Below are 14,333 nucleotides of genomic sequence, written 5' to 3' on the forward strand. Positions count from 1 at the left end.
TACTCAACGTGGAGTGAGCAGAGATATCTCTTCCTCGCCCAGACAGCATTTACCACATACTATGTGGTTGAATGTTTCCATGCCTGTATCTGAAGGCAGAGTCCTAAGGGCAGACCCATGGAATTTTAAATCCCCCAATTCTAGCACAATATCTGGCATGTACTAAAAATTCAATAACTTCAATTAACACAGTGCAAAAGCTAGAAGAGGTTAAATACATGTGTGTATTTCCTTTAATTAAAAACTATATTTTTCTTCTATTAGTTGTAAAGTTGGCTTCTAGAAAAGGACTATTTCTTAGTAATTTAGCAGTTCCCAAATTTGGCAAGTGAGAAAAAATGGATGAGAAAAAATAAATTACAATATAAAGTTGCTCGTGTCAATTCAGGGGATTAGAAATAAAAACCCTGCCCTTGTGACTCTCACATCTTCCAAAAGAGATACACAAATATACATGGTACCAATTTATAAACGTGCATGAAAAAGATTAAAGCAGACGAGAAAGAGTGAGAGAAAGTAACAGGAGTGCTGTTTTAGGTAGGCTAATCAGGAGGGCTTCTTGGACGAGGCGCCACTGGTGAGTCATGAGCCACAGGGAGTTACGGGAGAAGAGCATTCCAGGCCCTCAGATGGGAATAGCAAGGAGGTCAGCGTAGAGCAAACAGGGGATAGAATATGAGATGAGATCCAGGGAGGGCAGGGGGCTGAATGCAGTAGGAGGAAGGGGAACCTTAGAGGCCATGGTTAGAACCGTAGATTTTATACTCTTCACCATGTGAGGGTTTGAGCTGGAGAGTGACGATCTGATGAACACTTTGTAAAGGCCTCTTCTGGCTGACATGTGGGTAAGTGACTCAGAGGACAAGGGCGGAATCAAGGATCAGTTAGAGGACTATTGCAATAATCTGGGTTAAAAAAAAAAAGAGAGACTTGGACCAGGGTGGAAGCACTGAAGTGGTAAGTTGTCATATTCTGGTTGTATTTTAAAGGTGGTGCTAACCCCCCCCCCCCGAAAGATCAGACATTAGGGAACATTAGGGAAAGAGGAGTCAAGGACAATGCCAAGGTTTTGGGCATCCCCCATGGGTGGCAGAGAGGTTGGGGAATGGAGAAGAGAAGGAAACATTATTTTTTTTTGGCTTATGAGATTAAGAGTGTAGATGAAGAGATGATATGTTCAGGTGGTGAATCTAAGCTTTATATTCTCTGCGAAAGGTTCTGCTTAGAAAAAGGGTGACGATGTAGGCGTGGGTAAAATGGAGGACTTGGGGAAGAAAGAATAATCTATCACATCCCTTGAGACCATTCTTCCCGTCCTCCTTGATTCCCTAGAAAAGGTTTGTCAGATTCTGGCTAATGAAAGCCTGACAGCATGAATATGTAACAGTGAGGTCTACATAAATGGAGGGGATGGTGAGTGGCCACAGCTAAAAGCGAAATTCTGGTGAGCAGCTGGACAGGAAACCCTGAGGTGACTGGAAGCAGAGATCAGACTGGAGAAGAGCCCAGAGCACATGGAAGAGGGTCAAGGCTTTGGCAGGTTAGGATGCTAGAGCAATTGGCTACCTTCAAAGGGTGTGACGGTGTCCTGTATGTGACAGAGCTGTGACAGAACAACGTATGGTATGGCAGAGTGGGACAGACCCGAGAAGAGGTCATTGTGACAACTCAGTGACCCAGGAGACCCCAAGAGCTAATGGCTCCTCACCAGAAATTGTGGAAGCACTAGAGATAATGGTGAAAAAGGAGAAAAAGAAGGCCAAGGTGAAGCTGAGGGAATGACAGAGGGCAGTATAGACACAAACACAGAGAAGGCTTGGGGAAGGTGCTTGCATGGGGGGAAATCACTTGACGTTTGAAAACAGCATTTTACAGGAACAGACTTCAAGCTAAAAAAAGATCCGTTACAAAGTTCCTTCAAATTGTGATATTGGTATTGCCACGTCCTGGCCTGGTGGTATTGTGTGTATATGTGTGTCACGGCTAATTAATTCATAACTGACAAAGAAGATCTGAAAGTATGTCTTAGTTTGTCTTAAAACTTAATTCCTAAAAACAATTTTGAGTGCCATTACTTTTTAACACTAATTAACTAGACATTTCCAGTTTCTAGGTCACTGGTTATTAAGACTTAGTGTATTTATATTTTGTATATAGATTATATGTATATAATATCTATCTAATCTATATATATAATATCTATCTATATATGATATATATATAAAATATATAATAATCTATATATATAATCTACATACAAAATATAACCAGATACATTAACACTTGATTAATTTAGGTGAAATTCACACTTACATATGGGAGATCCCAGAAAGATCTGGAGCTGGAATAGAGGATTCGGCTTGTATTCCGTGGGCTTACTATTCAACTGTGGATCAAGTTAAGGTAAGCTTTAGATCATTTGTGTTTTGTGAAAATTCCCAAAATAGACACACAGTTGAAGGAAGATGAGATTAGAGTTTTCCTGTGATCCAATTTTATCTTAAAATCCCAGGAAAGGAAACTTCTGTACAATTCACTTTGGTTTCATTTTTTGGTTTGTTTCTTTTTAAGGATAGAGTTATAACTGTGTTAATCCCATGACTTCTGATTATGGGTAACGCAGAATCAAATGTTAATCAATACAGTATTTTATTTCCCTTTCGACGTAAAAATACATTAAACCCAAAGAACTGAGGTACATGATTTCAGAGCTCTATTAATGATAAATAAAAGTGTTGATTTCAGTTGTCAGTCTAGCACAATAATGCTATTTGATTGAATATCTGAAAGCCAACACAACACTCAACAACTACAAAATAGAACTTGTTCCAAGATTCTTTTGTAGAATTATATCTCAAGTCCAAATCTCTCTCCCGAGCTCCAGACCTGTCTATATACCAGCCTACTGAACATCTCCACCAGCATGTCCCACCGGCACTGGAAAGACAGTAACTCTAACATGGAATTGAGACCCTCCTCTATCTCTCGTATTTCCTACTGCAATAAGTAACACCACGAGTTCCAAATCTACTCGTTCGTTGAAGCTAGAACCCTGGGTATGAGGTATCTAGCTCTTCCCCTGGCCCACACAGGCAATTCACCCCCCTACAGAGAGTTCAGTCTATTCTTCTCTCTACCTCCATAGATCAGGTCCTTGTGATTTGCCTAACTACTGCAATGGCCTCCCAGGCTCCATTCTCTTCCTCCTTCAATCTTCCTTCACTCACCACTAGGATGACTGGTTTAAAATGCAAATATGTTGCCAAGCTGTGTTCAATTTTTCAATGGTTCCCTATGACCCACATAAGATAAAATCTAAAATTCTGAACCTGGTAGAGCTGAAAGGCCCTTCCAGACCTAATCTGCCATTACTGACCCCCGCCAAACCAAACTTCTCGTAGATTTGTCATGTGTGGTCTTCCTCCTCTGTGTTCGTTGCACTTTATGTACTCCTTAGCAACAAGTGATTCATTTCTTCCATCCTCTACTTTCTCTACCAGACTGAGTTCCTGGAGGGCCCGGGCTTTGTTTGATTCATCTCTGGGTTTTTAGAGACTGGCACAGGGCTTGATTTATGAAATAGGCCAACCAACACTGCTCGTCTGGGGTTCTTTTAAATTGCTGCTCGTTACCTGAGCCAATGTTTGGCCTCTGCATGCGCTTCTGTGACTTGACTTCAGCATCACCCATTCAACCCACCTCCTACTCACCAATAGTCCAACTTATCTACAAATGGAAAGTGACTGACCTGACAGCACCATATTAGGCAAAGTCCACGATTTAAATCGGTCCTTCTAAAATTCCCGAGGTCCCAGTTCTCTGAAATGCTGACTTTGATCACAAGTATGACCGAAGTTTTTGCTTGTTTTCAGGACCTCTATAGTGGATTAATTGGCCCACTGATTGTGTGCCGGAGATCTTACACAAAAGTATTCAATCCCATAACAAAACTGGAATTTTCCCTTCTGTTTTTCGTTTTTGATGAAAATGAATCCTGGTACATAGATGACAACATCAAAACATACTCTGAACACCCTGAGAAAGTAAACAAAGATGATGAGGAATTCATAGAAAGCAACAAAATGCACGGTATGAGATGTTATTTTAACCCTATGTTCCCCCTTTTCTTCTTTCAAATAAAATTCGTTTGGAGACTATTCATTTTACAGTAAACCAGTTCTGCCTCACTCCGTATGTGAGGTAGAATTCTATTCAAAGCAAAAACCATCTATTAACTTCTCTCCCCATTCCAAAGTCTCATTCCCTTTTAAATCACAGTTAGGATTACGGCTTTTGGTGCTAAATGACTAGAAAAGCAGCGTGACATTATTGACCTTAAAGTATTCATTTCCCCATCTGTAGGGAAATAACTTCCATTACCTCAAAAAGATCTCATACATTAACCTAGTAATCATATTGTCAGTGAAGAAGCTACTGATTTAAAATATCCTGAAAAGTAAAAAAAAACAAAAACAAAAAAAACCCATGTGATTTTCCCAGCTATTAATGGAAGAATGTTTGGGAACCTGCAAGGCCTCACGATGCATGTGGGAGATGAAGTCAACTGGTATCTGATGGGAATGGGCAATGAAATAGACTTGCACTCGGTACATTTTCACGGCCACAGCTTCAGGTATCAGGTAAGAGGGATCCACGGTCATTATGCTTGCTCTCTTGGAAAATGTTTTAATACAAAGGAAGAAAATATTTCCTCAGAGAGACTTATGAAAACAAAGTTCCAAGAGACAACTAAATTATTTCCAAAGACTGTGCCACCCAACAATTTCAATTGCTGTCACCAGCCTTTGCTACACATTGGGCTCTTCCTTGACTTTACAGTTTTTCATGGAGTTCTGCTCACATATTGCTGGGCAAGGCATTTGAATAGAATTGTTAGCAGAGAGGTTAGGCGTGTTCACATAATGATGGATCAGAGAGGAGGGCCGAGAGTTTATTATAACCTTTATTATAACGTTAACGATAAACTTTACCTGTTCCGACTTCTGAATCTTAAATGGCCTGAAGTGAACGAGAGTATCATTTTGGTGTTGGGCAGCTGAGCAGCTCCTACTTCTGTTTCTCACCCAGTGCCAGTTTCAGCAGGAGTCAAGAGCTCTTTCTTACCTTTGAGTTAATGTAGAAAATTCAGAAACTACCACAAAGCCCATTGCAGAGAAGGCCATTTTGTTATCTGTATTTGGCTTTACGTAGATGTTATATTCTTAGCGGACTTTCGATCCCGTCCTTGCAGAAATACCCCCGGGGTACTCTGTGTCTAGCCCAGACTCTACCTGGTTCTGGCTTCTCCACTGGCCTCCTTTCCTTCTCCCTGCATTCCCCTCCCCGCCATAAATTTTCACAGACCAGCTAATCTAGAACGGGTTCAGCAAAAGTGAGATTAAGACTGAAATGAGGCCACAGCTAAAGTCCCTTGTGTAAAAGACAAACCGCAGTTGAAGAATCAGAGGTGCCAGGTGGTCCTAATGGATAAATCAATGCTCCTCACATCTTCCCTTCACACCCACTTCGTGGCCCATACTGCCAGGCATTTAGCAGGACCAAGACCACATATCACGCTGTTTGTAAGGGACACACGAATGTGCAGGGTCTCTCTCTTTCTCTTCTTTCTTTAACAGATGCATCCACTTTTCTAGTATCTCTGAGCTGGCCGATGAAAGATTAGTTGAACGAACTCTCACATGTAATAAACGTTATGTAATATTTGTCATTTTTCTAATTAAGCACAGGGGCATTTACAGTTCTGATGTCTTTGACGTTTTCCCTGGGACATACCAAACTCTAGAGATGTTTCCAAGAACACCTGGAATCTGGTTACTCCACTGCCATGTGACTGACCACATTCATGCTGGAATGGAGACTACTTATACGGTTCTACCAAACAAAGGTGAATATCGGGTTGGTGATTCTAGAAGTCATACATCATGAGTACAATTAAGATGCCATACGTTGCCTAAATACTTCCCCCAATACGAATCATTTCTGAATTTGCTGCCCTGATTTCGTCAATCTCTACCTCCAAATATGAATTCTTTTTACTGCTAATGGTGTGGGATACTGCCGATCTTCTGAGAGCTGGTATTGATAACAGCACTGGAAGTCTCTCAGCTAATACAAGCTGACACCTATTTGGAGCAGTGCGATTATTCCTAAAACTGATATAAGGGAGTGGTCATGTTATTAATCAAAAGACTAACATAAGACACATTTAGAATTTAATTTCTTTCTTAATAGAAAGCACTCAACTTTTTTTCTAGGTTGTACTTAGTACACAAGAAAGTCCTCCCCCCCATCAGTATAATTTCAAATGGTCAATCAGGCAGAAATCATATCTTTCTGCACTTCTAGGGGTGAGGGGATGTATTACTGATGATTGTTTGTCAGAGATTGTCTTAGTCCCTTCAGGTTACTCTAACAAAATACCGGACTAGGTAGCTTTTAAGCAGCATGTGTTGGTTTTCACAGTTCTGGAGGCTGTTAACCAGAGATCGGGCTGCCAGCATGGTTGGGTGAGAGCCCTTTTCTAGGTTACAGACTTCTTATTTTATCCTCACATGGTAGAAGGGACAAGCTAGCTCTTTGGGGCCTCTTTGACAAGGGCACAAACCCCATTCACGAGGGCTCCACCGTCATGACCTAATCACCTCCCGAAGGCCCTACCAAGTTACTGTCAACCATGGGCATTAGGTTTTCAACATAGGAATTTGGGGGGACACAAATGTTCAGACTATAGCAAAGATCCAGGAAAAAAATTCTAAATTTTCTGTTTCCCCCAGCCCCGAAATAATACTCCCTCCTGAAGCACAGGAAACACAGAAAAAGAACACACAAAATGTGTCCTACAGAGTGAAATTCCTGCTGTGTGGTTGCAAGCTTTGGTGTTTCTTGGATCTTCTGAGTTCAGAATTGTTGGAATTGGCGATGGCCAATCCAACAGGGGGAAATGATGTAGAGAGAACAACACCTTGTGTTTCCTCTTCAAAACAGGCATTAAAGGGGACATTTAAGTGGAAGAAAATATAGAAATAAATCTCTCAAAATTTAAAAGTCATTCAAAGATCAACCGTGAGGGCAAACAACAGTTTTCACGTCTGCTCCCGGGTTTTACACGAACACCTGGTAACATGAAAAACGATCCTCTTAAAAGCCTTTATTACGAAGAGTGGTACTGAGAGTACTGGAACACCAAAGACTGGAACAGGCAAATAAACCACCAGGTTCGATGCCAGTAACTACTGAACAAGGTGGAGAGTCAAACATGAGAAAGAAAATTTTAGTGTTTTAAGAACACACGTAAGCCACCACACAAAACGATGGTCCTGCTCTGAGGGAACACTGAGGCAGGCATTCTGGAAATTCATGTGTCCAAATGCCTGATGTGCAGAAGATGCTGGCTGCTACAGGCTAATCCTGCAAACCCAGACGCTGAAAAGATTTCTCCTATAGAATTAGCCTGGAAGGAGACGGGGATGATTGCTTGGTTAAGAGAGGGGACATTGTTTGTAAAGCCTAAGAGAAAACTGTAGAACGAATCACAAATGTGAAGCGAAAACACACTTTGGGGAAAAGATTAAAGAGACACTGGCTTCTACAAAAGGAAAAGGTATCGTGTAGACTGAAAGAAGCAATAATGAACAAAAAAGATAGCTTGAACTATAAACAGAAAGATGGGGAGCCATGTTTACCAGTCTAAATTATCTTTAAATGAAAGTTCGAGAAAGCTTTGGGTAAGTCTACATTAATTCTGAATCTTAGAAAATTTTCTGCCTACCCTGACACAGAAAAGGGAGCACATGAGGTTAGAGTAAAATTTTTCAATATTATGTACCAAGAGACAGGCAAATTCCTCCACAATGAAAAAAAATCACTAGAAAAGAATCATAGATATCCTGACATACTTAATGTAATGCTTCATTTCCCCTACCAGAGGAAGCATAATAAAGACCTCCTCTGATAAATATAAAAGGTAATTTTTTTTTAGACTGTGACATTTCTACTACAGTCAGATAACCTTTCAGAGGAATCTGTAGGAAAAAAGCTTGCCTAGCTTTCAGTTACTTATAGGCAGGCACTGTATATTCTGTATTTCTTGTAATTTCCCCAATCCAATCTAATACTCTGCTTGGTAAATATCTAACCTCCTGTTAATTCAATGAAAAGGAATTTTTAAACTTTTTTGGACATAATTTCAGACTTACAAAAAAGTTGCAAGAACTGTACAAAAAAAATCCCATAAACGCTTCACCCAAATTCCCCAACTGTTAACATTTTACATAGCCACATTTGCCTTCCTGTTCTCTCTCCTATCTGCCCCCCACCCTCTCTAACACACATACAATAGTAAATATATATAAAGTTAAGTGTGTGTGTGTGAGTATATTTTTTCCCTTTATAATTAATGAAGATCTTGCAGGGAGCAAAGTAATTTTTCTTTAAATAAAGCAGTACTAGAATGAGATATGATTTTAAACATATTAAAAAATGGACATTGCTGCCAGATGTCCATCAACAGATGAATGGATAAAGAAGATGTGAGATACACACACACACACACACACACACACACACGCATGTGCCCGCACAATGGAATATTACTGAGCCATCAAAAAGAATGAAACCTTGCCATTAGCAATGACATGGATGGAACTAGAGGGTATTATGCTAAGTGAAATAAATTAGTCAGAGAAAGACAAATATCATATGATTTCACTCATATGTGGAATTTAAGAAACAAAACAGATGAACAGAGGGGAAGGGAAGGAAAAATAAAATGGGATGAAATCAGAGGAGACAAACCATAAGACAACTCTTAACTATAGGAAACAAACTGAGGGTTGCTAGAGGGGAAGAGTGTGGGGTAAGGGGTAACTGGATGATGGGCATTAAGGAGGGCACTTATGGAATGAGCACTGGGTGTTACATGCAACTAATGAATCACTAAACTCTACCTCTGAAACTAATAATATACAATATGTTAATTGATTTTAAACAAAAAAAGAAAACACAAAATGGAAAAATAGAAATGAATCAAGAATAATTAAACAAAATAACATTAAAAAATGAGAATATATTTAAACCATATGATGTATACAGTAGTCCCCCCGCTTATCCACAGGGGATATGTTCCAAGACCCCCAATGGATGCCTGAAACCACGGATAGCGCTGAACCCCATATATACTATTTTTTTCTACATATACATATCTATGATAAAGTCTAATTTATAAATTAGGCACAGTATGAGATTAAGAACAACAATAATAAAATAGAACAATTTTAATAATATACTGTAATAAAAGTTATGTGAATGTGGTCTCTCTCTCTCCCAAAACATCTCATCCTGATCCTTCAGGATATACTGATCTTTCTTGTTCTTGTTATGGTGTAAGATGATAAAATGCCGACATGTAAGATAAAGTGAAGTAAACGACGTAGGCGTTGCGACATAGCGTTAAGCTACTTTTGACCTTCTGAGGAACATCTGCCTCTGGACTACATTGACCGTGGGTAACTGGAGCCATGGATAAGGGGGGACTACTGTATTGTTTTTAATAATGGTTTTAAAATTTCTTTTTCTATAGAGACCAAGTCTGGCTGAAAGAAATAAATTGGTGATAAGTGGAAAAAAAAAAAAAGAAAAAACAATGATTCATGACAATGTACGTGAAAGTGCTGAAGAAAAAGTTTACCTTGGGATGGCTATAAGCATTAAAAAAAGACTGAAAACATACACTTTCAAGCATTGCTGGGGAAACTGTTACTTTGTTTCATATGAAAAGATCACCAGACACATGACTGACTCTACTACAATTATAATTGATTTATTTAGGTCCTTCATATCACCACCAGGACTTTATAAAATTGTATTCTCCACCCCCACCCCCAATATCTATAACCAGATGTTGTCCTTGATGGTTCTTAAAGGATCTCTATTAAGATTCATTGAAATGTGTCCAACCATTGGCTTCCCATCAATCCCTATAACACGGTACTGATATCATTCTTAATGAATCAGCGGACATGAGGGCAAAAGTGTAGAGAAAGTAAAAAATTATTTTAAAATAAATTAAAAATTAAATTTTTTAAAATAAAATAAATTTTTAAAATGAAATAAGATAAAACCAGGTAAAATAACAAATTAAAATAATGCCAATCTCTGGATTTGTGAACCCTTGAAGAGATGGTAAAAAGAGAGTAATCTGGAACTGGAGAAAGGCAAAATTGACAAACAATTCTACAGATTAAATCCTGGTAAAAATGAACACTAACATCAGGAGAAAAGTTTCAAAATACAGTTGGGGCAGACGTTGGGTGAGTAGCATTTTTGCACAGCCTTAAGTAAAGTCAAAGCACACTATCAATGAGCTGAACTTGGACTCAAAATTGTTTAACAAGAGGTTAAAAAAGAAGACACAATTGTAAATACAATGATACATTTCTTTATTTTCACATATACTCTAGTTAAAAGAGCAAAAGTACACAACAACAAAAAATAGAAACAAGGCTTTGGCCGGAAAAACATGCATCCAACAAATTATGTTAATGTCCAGACAAAAAGACAGTTAACTTTGTAAATTTCTACTTCATTGATTCAGGGAGAAACCACAGCATGAGTTTGAAAAGTAACAAAAAAGTAAAGTTTGAAATCTTTTACTGTGGGAAAACATTAACCTCTTTCCCAAAAAAAATTATTCAAAAAAAAAAAAAAAAGAAGAAGAAGTGACCTAATTGAGAAATCTGGAAAAATCAAGAAGAATAAATTCTGGGCCACTTGAAGTGACATTCTTTCAAACAGACCTACCAAATGTTTCTTTGTGTTTTTGGTGTGAAAAAGACTGTCACTTCTCCAACAGCACTGATTTGATGTTCCTTGGAATAAAAGTCAGTGTCTAGTTTTAGAAACACATGAGAAAATTCTTAATTTTGTAGCTTTTTTTACATTCTGGACAATTAAATGCATGCAAGTTATAAAGTACCAAACTAATAATACCAGTACATGGTAAGGTAAGCAGCCTGAAAGCATCTACAATAAATGTATATATTTGATATGAAAATCTTTTATTTACATTTTTACCAGACATTCAATTTTTTTAAAAGTCAGTCTTCTATGGCATTGTGGTATTTTTCAAATGAAACCGTCAAGTCAATGATTTCTTCCGACTACAATAAAGAAGATACGGCAAGAAAAATGCTGCAGTGCCATCTTCTGGGAGGACATTCAAGAAATCCCTTAGTTCTAGTTCCACAGCAACAACTGACAACGTTTCTGTTGGTAGGACAGAGTATCTGAGTTAGAACTGCAAGTCTATCTTTCATCTAATTTTCTTATCACTCAACCAGTTAGAAGCTAGTTCAGGCAACAAAATGTTATAACCACAAAGGGAAGGGAAAAAAAAGACCTGTCTTTTAAATCCACAGACTGCTTATGGTTTTAACAACTTCTTATTCATTCTTTGTAACATGCTTTGAAGTTTATTTTATATTAGTTCTGTGCAATTTTGATTTACTGTTTCATTGCTGGATTATGTCATTATTTTTCAATATACTTCTATTAGCCTCTAAAGAAAAATGCAGGCATATGGTTACTGTCTTTAATGTTAGGGCTATATTACAGCTAATTTATAAAGACTGCTACATGAAGTGCTATTAATCGATGGATGATATTTTCCTAAATCAGTTCTTCTCTATTATGAGATTTCCATGTTATTAGTAAGCACAAATCTGTCTTCATGACCATTTTTTTTTCCAAACTGTAAAATAATGTATTCTTGTGTACATCTTCAATTACTAAGGGATTTAGGAAACATTTTTATAAAGAGGACTATGTAATTTTAGGATTCCATTGCTTCTTGATACGTACATGCTGCCCTCTGCTGGGAAGAGAGGGGGTGACACTTAAGAACAGTGTTGGAGATAAACACCGGGGCCATTCCCTGTGTGATCCACACCGGCCCACCACTTACTCTATCTGCAGAGTGACTAAAATATAACATCTCATGCTCAGATGTGTATCCATCCAAAATCATCTCTCTAATATTCTGCAACCTAAATCATGGAATGACATGCTCATGTTGCTAAAAGGTAATGAATGGATCAGTGATGGATGGGAAAGATCCTTAACTCTGGAATCAGACAGATTCTGTGACTTTAAGAAAGTCACTTAAGCTTCTGAGTCCCAGTTTCTTCACCTATAATGAGGTGGTACCATCTGCTATCTTCTAGAGTCCTTTAAGAATTAAATAAAATACAATGATGCATATCTAAAATATTAATAGAAACTTAATAAACAATGACTACTAACTAGTTTGCAAAACCCATAGGAAAAACATGAATTATCAATAGTTCCCTATCAAACCAGATTATTTTGCCTAAGTGTGGAGGCTATAAATAGTATCCTAGGTATAAAAACACTGAGTTGGGGCCAATATCAAGGTTATAGAGCCAACAAAAATCTTGCCACTGCCCGATTTTCCTCTTCTGCCAACCAATGAGGGGCTAATATAGGTTATAACTCCAAGTATAAGGTCAATATCTTAAATATGTAGAGGACTTTAAATCCTCCAGTGTGTCTAGAAAATATTCATCAGATGCTGAAAATAGTTATTTCTGGCTGATGGGATTTTAAATGACTTTCTAAACTTCATTTTTGTAATTTACTACAGTAGTAAAATTCTCAGTAATAAGCACAGTTCATTACCACAAAAATAATAATAAATATTTCCTGGAAACAAGCCAATCACTAGCCGCAGTTTCAGTGGCTCTGCATTAGTGCAAAGGTTGTCAACCAGCATGATTTTGCTCCCCAGGGTCATCTGGAAATGTCTGCAGACATTTTGTTTATCATAACTGGGGGAGTGCTACTGGTATTTAGCAGCAAGGAATCCTGCTAAACATCCTAAAATGCATATACACAAAAGCATTATCAGTCTAACATGTAAATAGTGCCAGGGCTGAGAAATGCTATTAGTCAGATAAGAAATCCAAGCTCCTAAGCGTATTATATAGATTCCTGAACTCCATCTCCAGCCTTACCATCTCACTATTTTGCCTAACGTTTATTCTAGAGTCAATCCTGAGCTTCTCATTAGTCTCACGATACTCAAACATTGGCTTGCTTCCGGTCACTCAGCAACTCTAGTCCTGGTCTCCTCTCAGTGCACCACAGCTCCTCTGAACATGGACCTGAAGTGACTCAGGTGTCTTCCCTTCAAATCAATAGAGAATGCTTCCCAGGGAGACGCATGTTGCTGGTGAGGAGGGCACAACAGGAAAAGCGAATGAAACGCTCTACCAGCCCTTGAGGTTTGGGAGTCTAGCAAACATAAATCCCAGGCAGCACTTAGTCTTCTGAGCCACACACGCATACACGCATGAACATGTGTAGGCACACGCACCGACATATTTTGGTGATACGGGAAAATGGAACGTTTGGAGGAATGATTATGGGTAGGTTAGGGGTAGAGAGGACTGGATGTGCATGAGGAAAGGATGAAGTCCTTTGACTGAGATAATGCTGCTGCTGAGCTGTGAAGACGGAGGATAGCTGCTCTGCGAAGTGACCCACCCACACAAATAAGCACTTCCAAGTTGTGCGATAAACATGACACAAGGGGGACAGGCGATCAAATAGCTGATGTTTCCACCTTCTGAAAACCAAAAATTCACTCGGGGAGATGGGTAGGACAAAAAGTCAGTATCAAGTCACCACATCTTCCCGGTCACAAGCATGCAACTTTACTTAGATGGGCATCTTCAGAAAAACACCCTCCAATGGCCACTGGCTCCGCCTAACACTTTAAAAACCGATCACGTCAGCTGGAAAACAATTCCAGCTCTGGCAATTCCTAATCTTTTATGCACACTGAAATCAATATAACCAACAATTTGTCATCAGGCCAACAATTATCTAGTGATATTAACACATAAGACTAGAGCAATTGATAACCATATATCAGGATTTATAAGTGACTATGAATTATGCAAATCAAACAATACCTATATTATAAAACACTGCATAATTTATAGATACTCAACTTTTAAATCCTGGGGAGCCTTGTTATTCCTCAATACTTGCTTACAATTATAATTAATAATAATAATAATCTTAATTTCCTATATGAAATAGATTAAGCACTCAGATCATTTAAAAATGTAATTGTATTAATGGCTATCGAAGTTTTTAAGATACTGAGGTCGTGAGTTTCTAAAATACCGAGGTTGTGAGTTCTACTATGATAATTTGTTAAGTGTTTGAAAAGATTGACTTAAAAACATCAGCTCCATGGCTAGAAGAGATAAATGAATATCCAATGTGAT

General features: G+C 38.4%; 2 protein-coding genes across 9 annotated transcripts in view; one reads left to right on the forward strand and one right to left on the reverse strand.

Moving 5' to 3' along the window:
- Positions 1-14,333, forward strand: part of LOC100472453 (ceruloplasmin) — a 61,250-nt gene that overhangs the window by 44,638 nt on the left and 2,279 nt on the right. Inside the window, exons 15-18 of the mRNA XM_034661847.1 lie at positions 2,297-2,403; positions 3,873-4,089; positions 4,501-4,640; positions 5,743-5,905. Of these exons, the coding sequence (XP_034517738.1) occupies positions 2,297-2,403; positions 3,873-4,089; positions 4,501-4,640; positions 5,743-5,905 (627 nt within the window). The remainder of the gene's footprint in view (positions 1-2,296; positions 2,404-3,872; positions 4,090-4,500; positions 4,641-5,742; positions 5,906-14,333) is intronic.
- Positions 10,437-14,333, reverse strand: part of HPS3 (HPS3 biogenesis of lysosomal organelles complex 2 subunit 1) — a 38,259-nt gene continuing 34,362 nt past the window's right edge. For 7 of the 8 annotated variants that reach the window (XM_034661845.1, XM_034661842.1, XM_019807785.2 and 4 more), the window contains one exon: positions 10,437-11,283. In XM_034661845.1, coding sequence (XP_034517736.1) covers positions 11,156-11,283 — 128 coding nt within the window. In that variant the 3' untranslated portion in view covers positions 10,437-11,155. The remainder of the gene's footprint in view (positions 11,284-14,333) is intronic. The other variant, XR_002144203.2, reaches the window with a different exon arrangement.

The sequence above is a fragment of the Ailuropoda melanoleuca genome, chromosome 6 (genome assembly GCF_002007445.2).
Source record: "Ailuropoda melanoleuca isolate Jingjing chromosome 6, ASM200744v2, whole genome shotgun sequence".
Classification (NCBI taxonomy): Eukaryota; Metazoa; Chordata; class Mammalia; order Carnivora; family Ursidae; genus Ailuropoda; species Ailuropoda melanoleuca.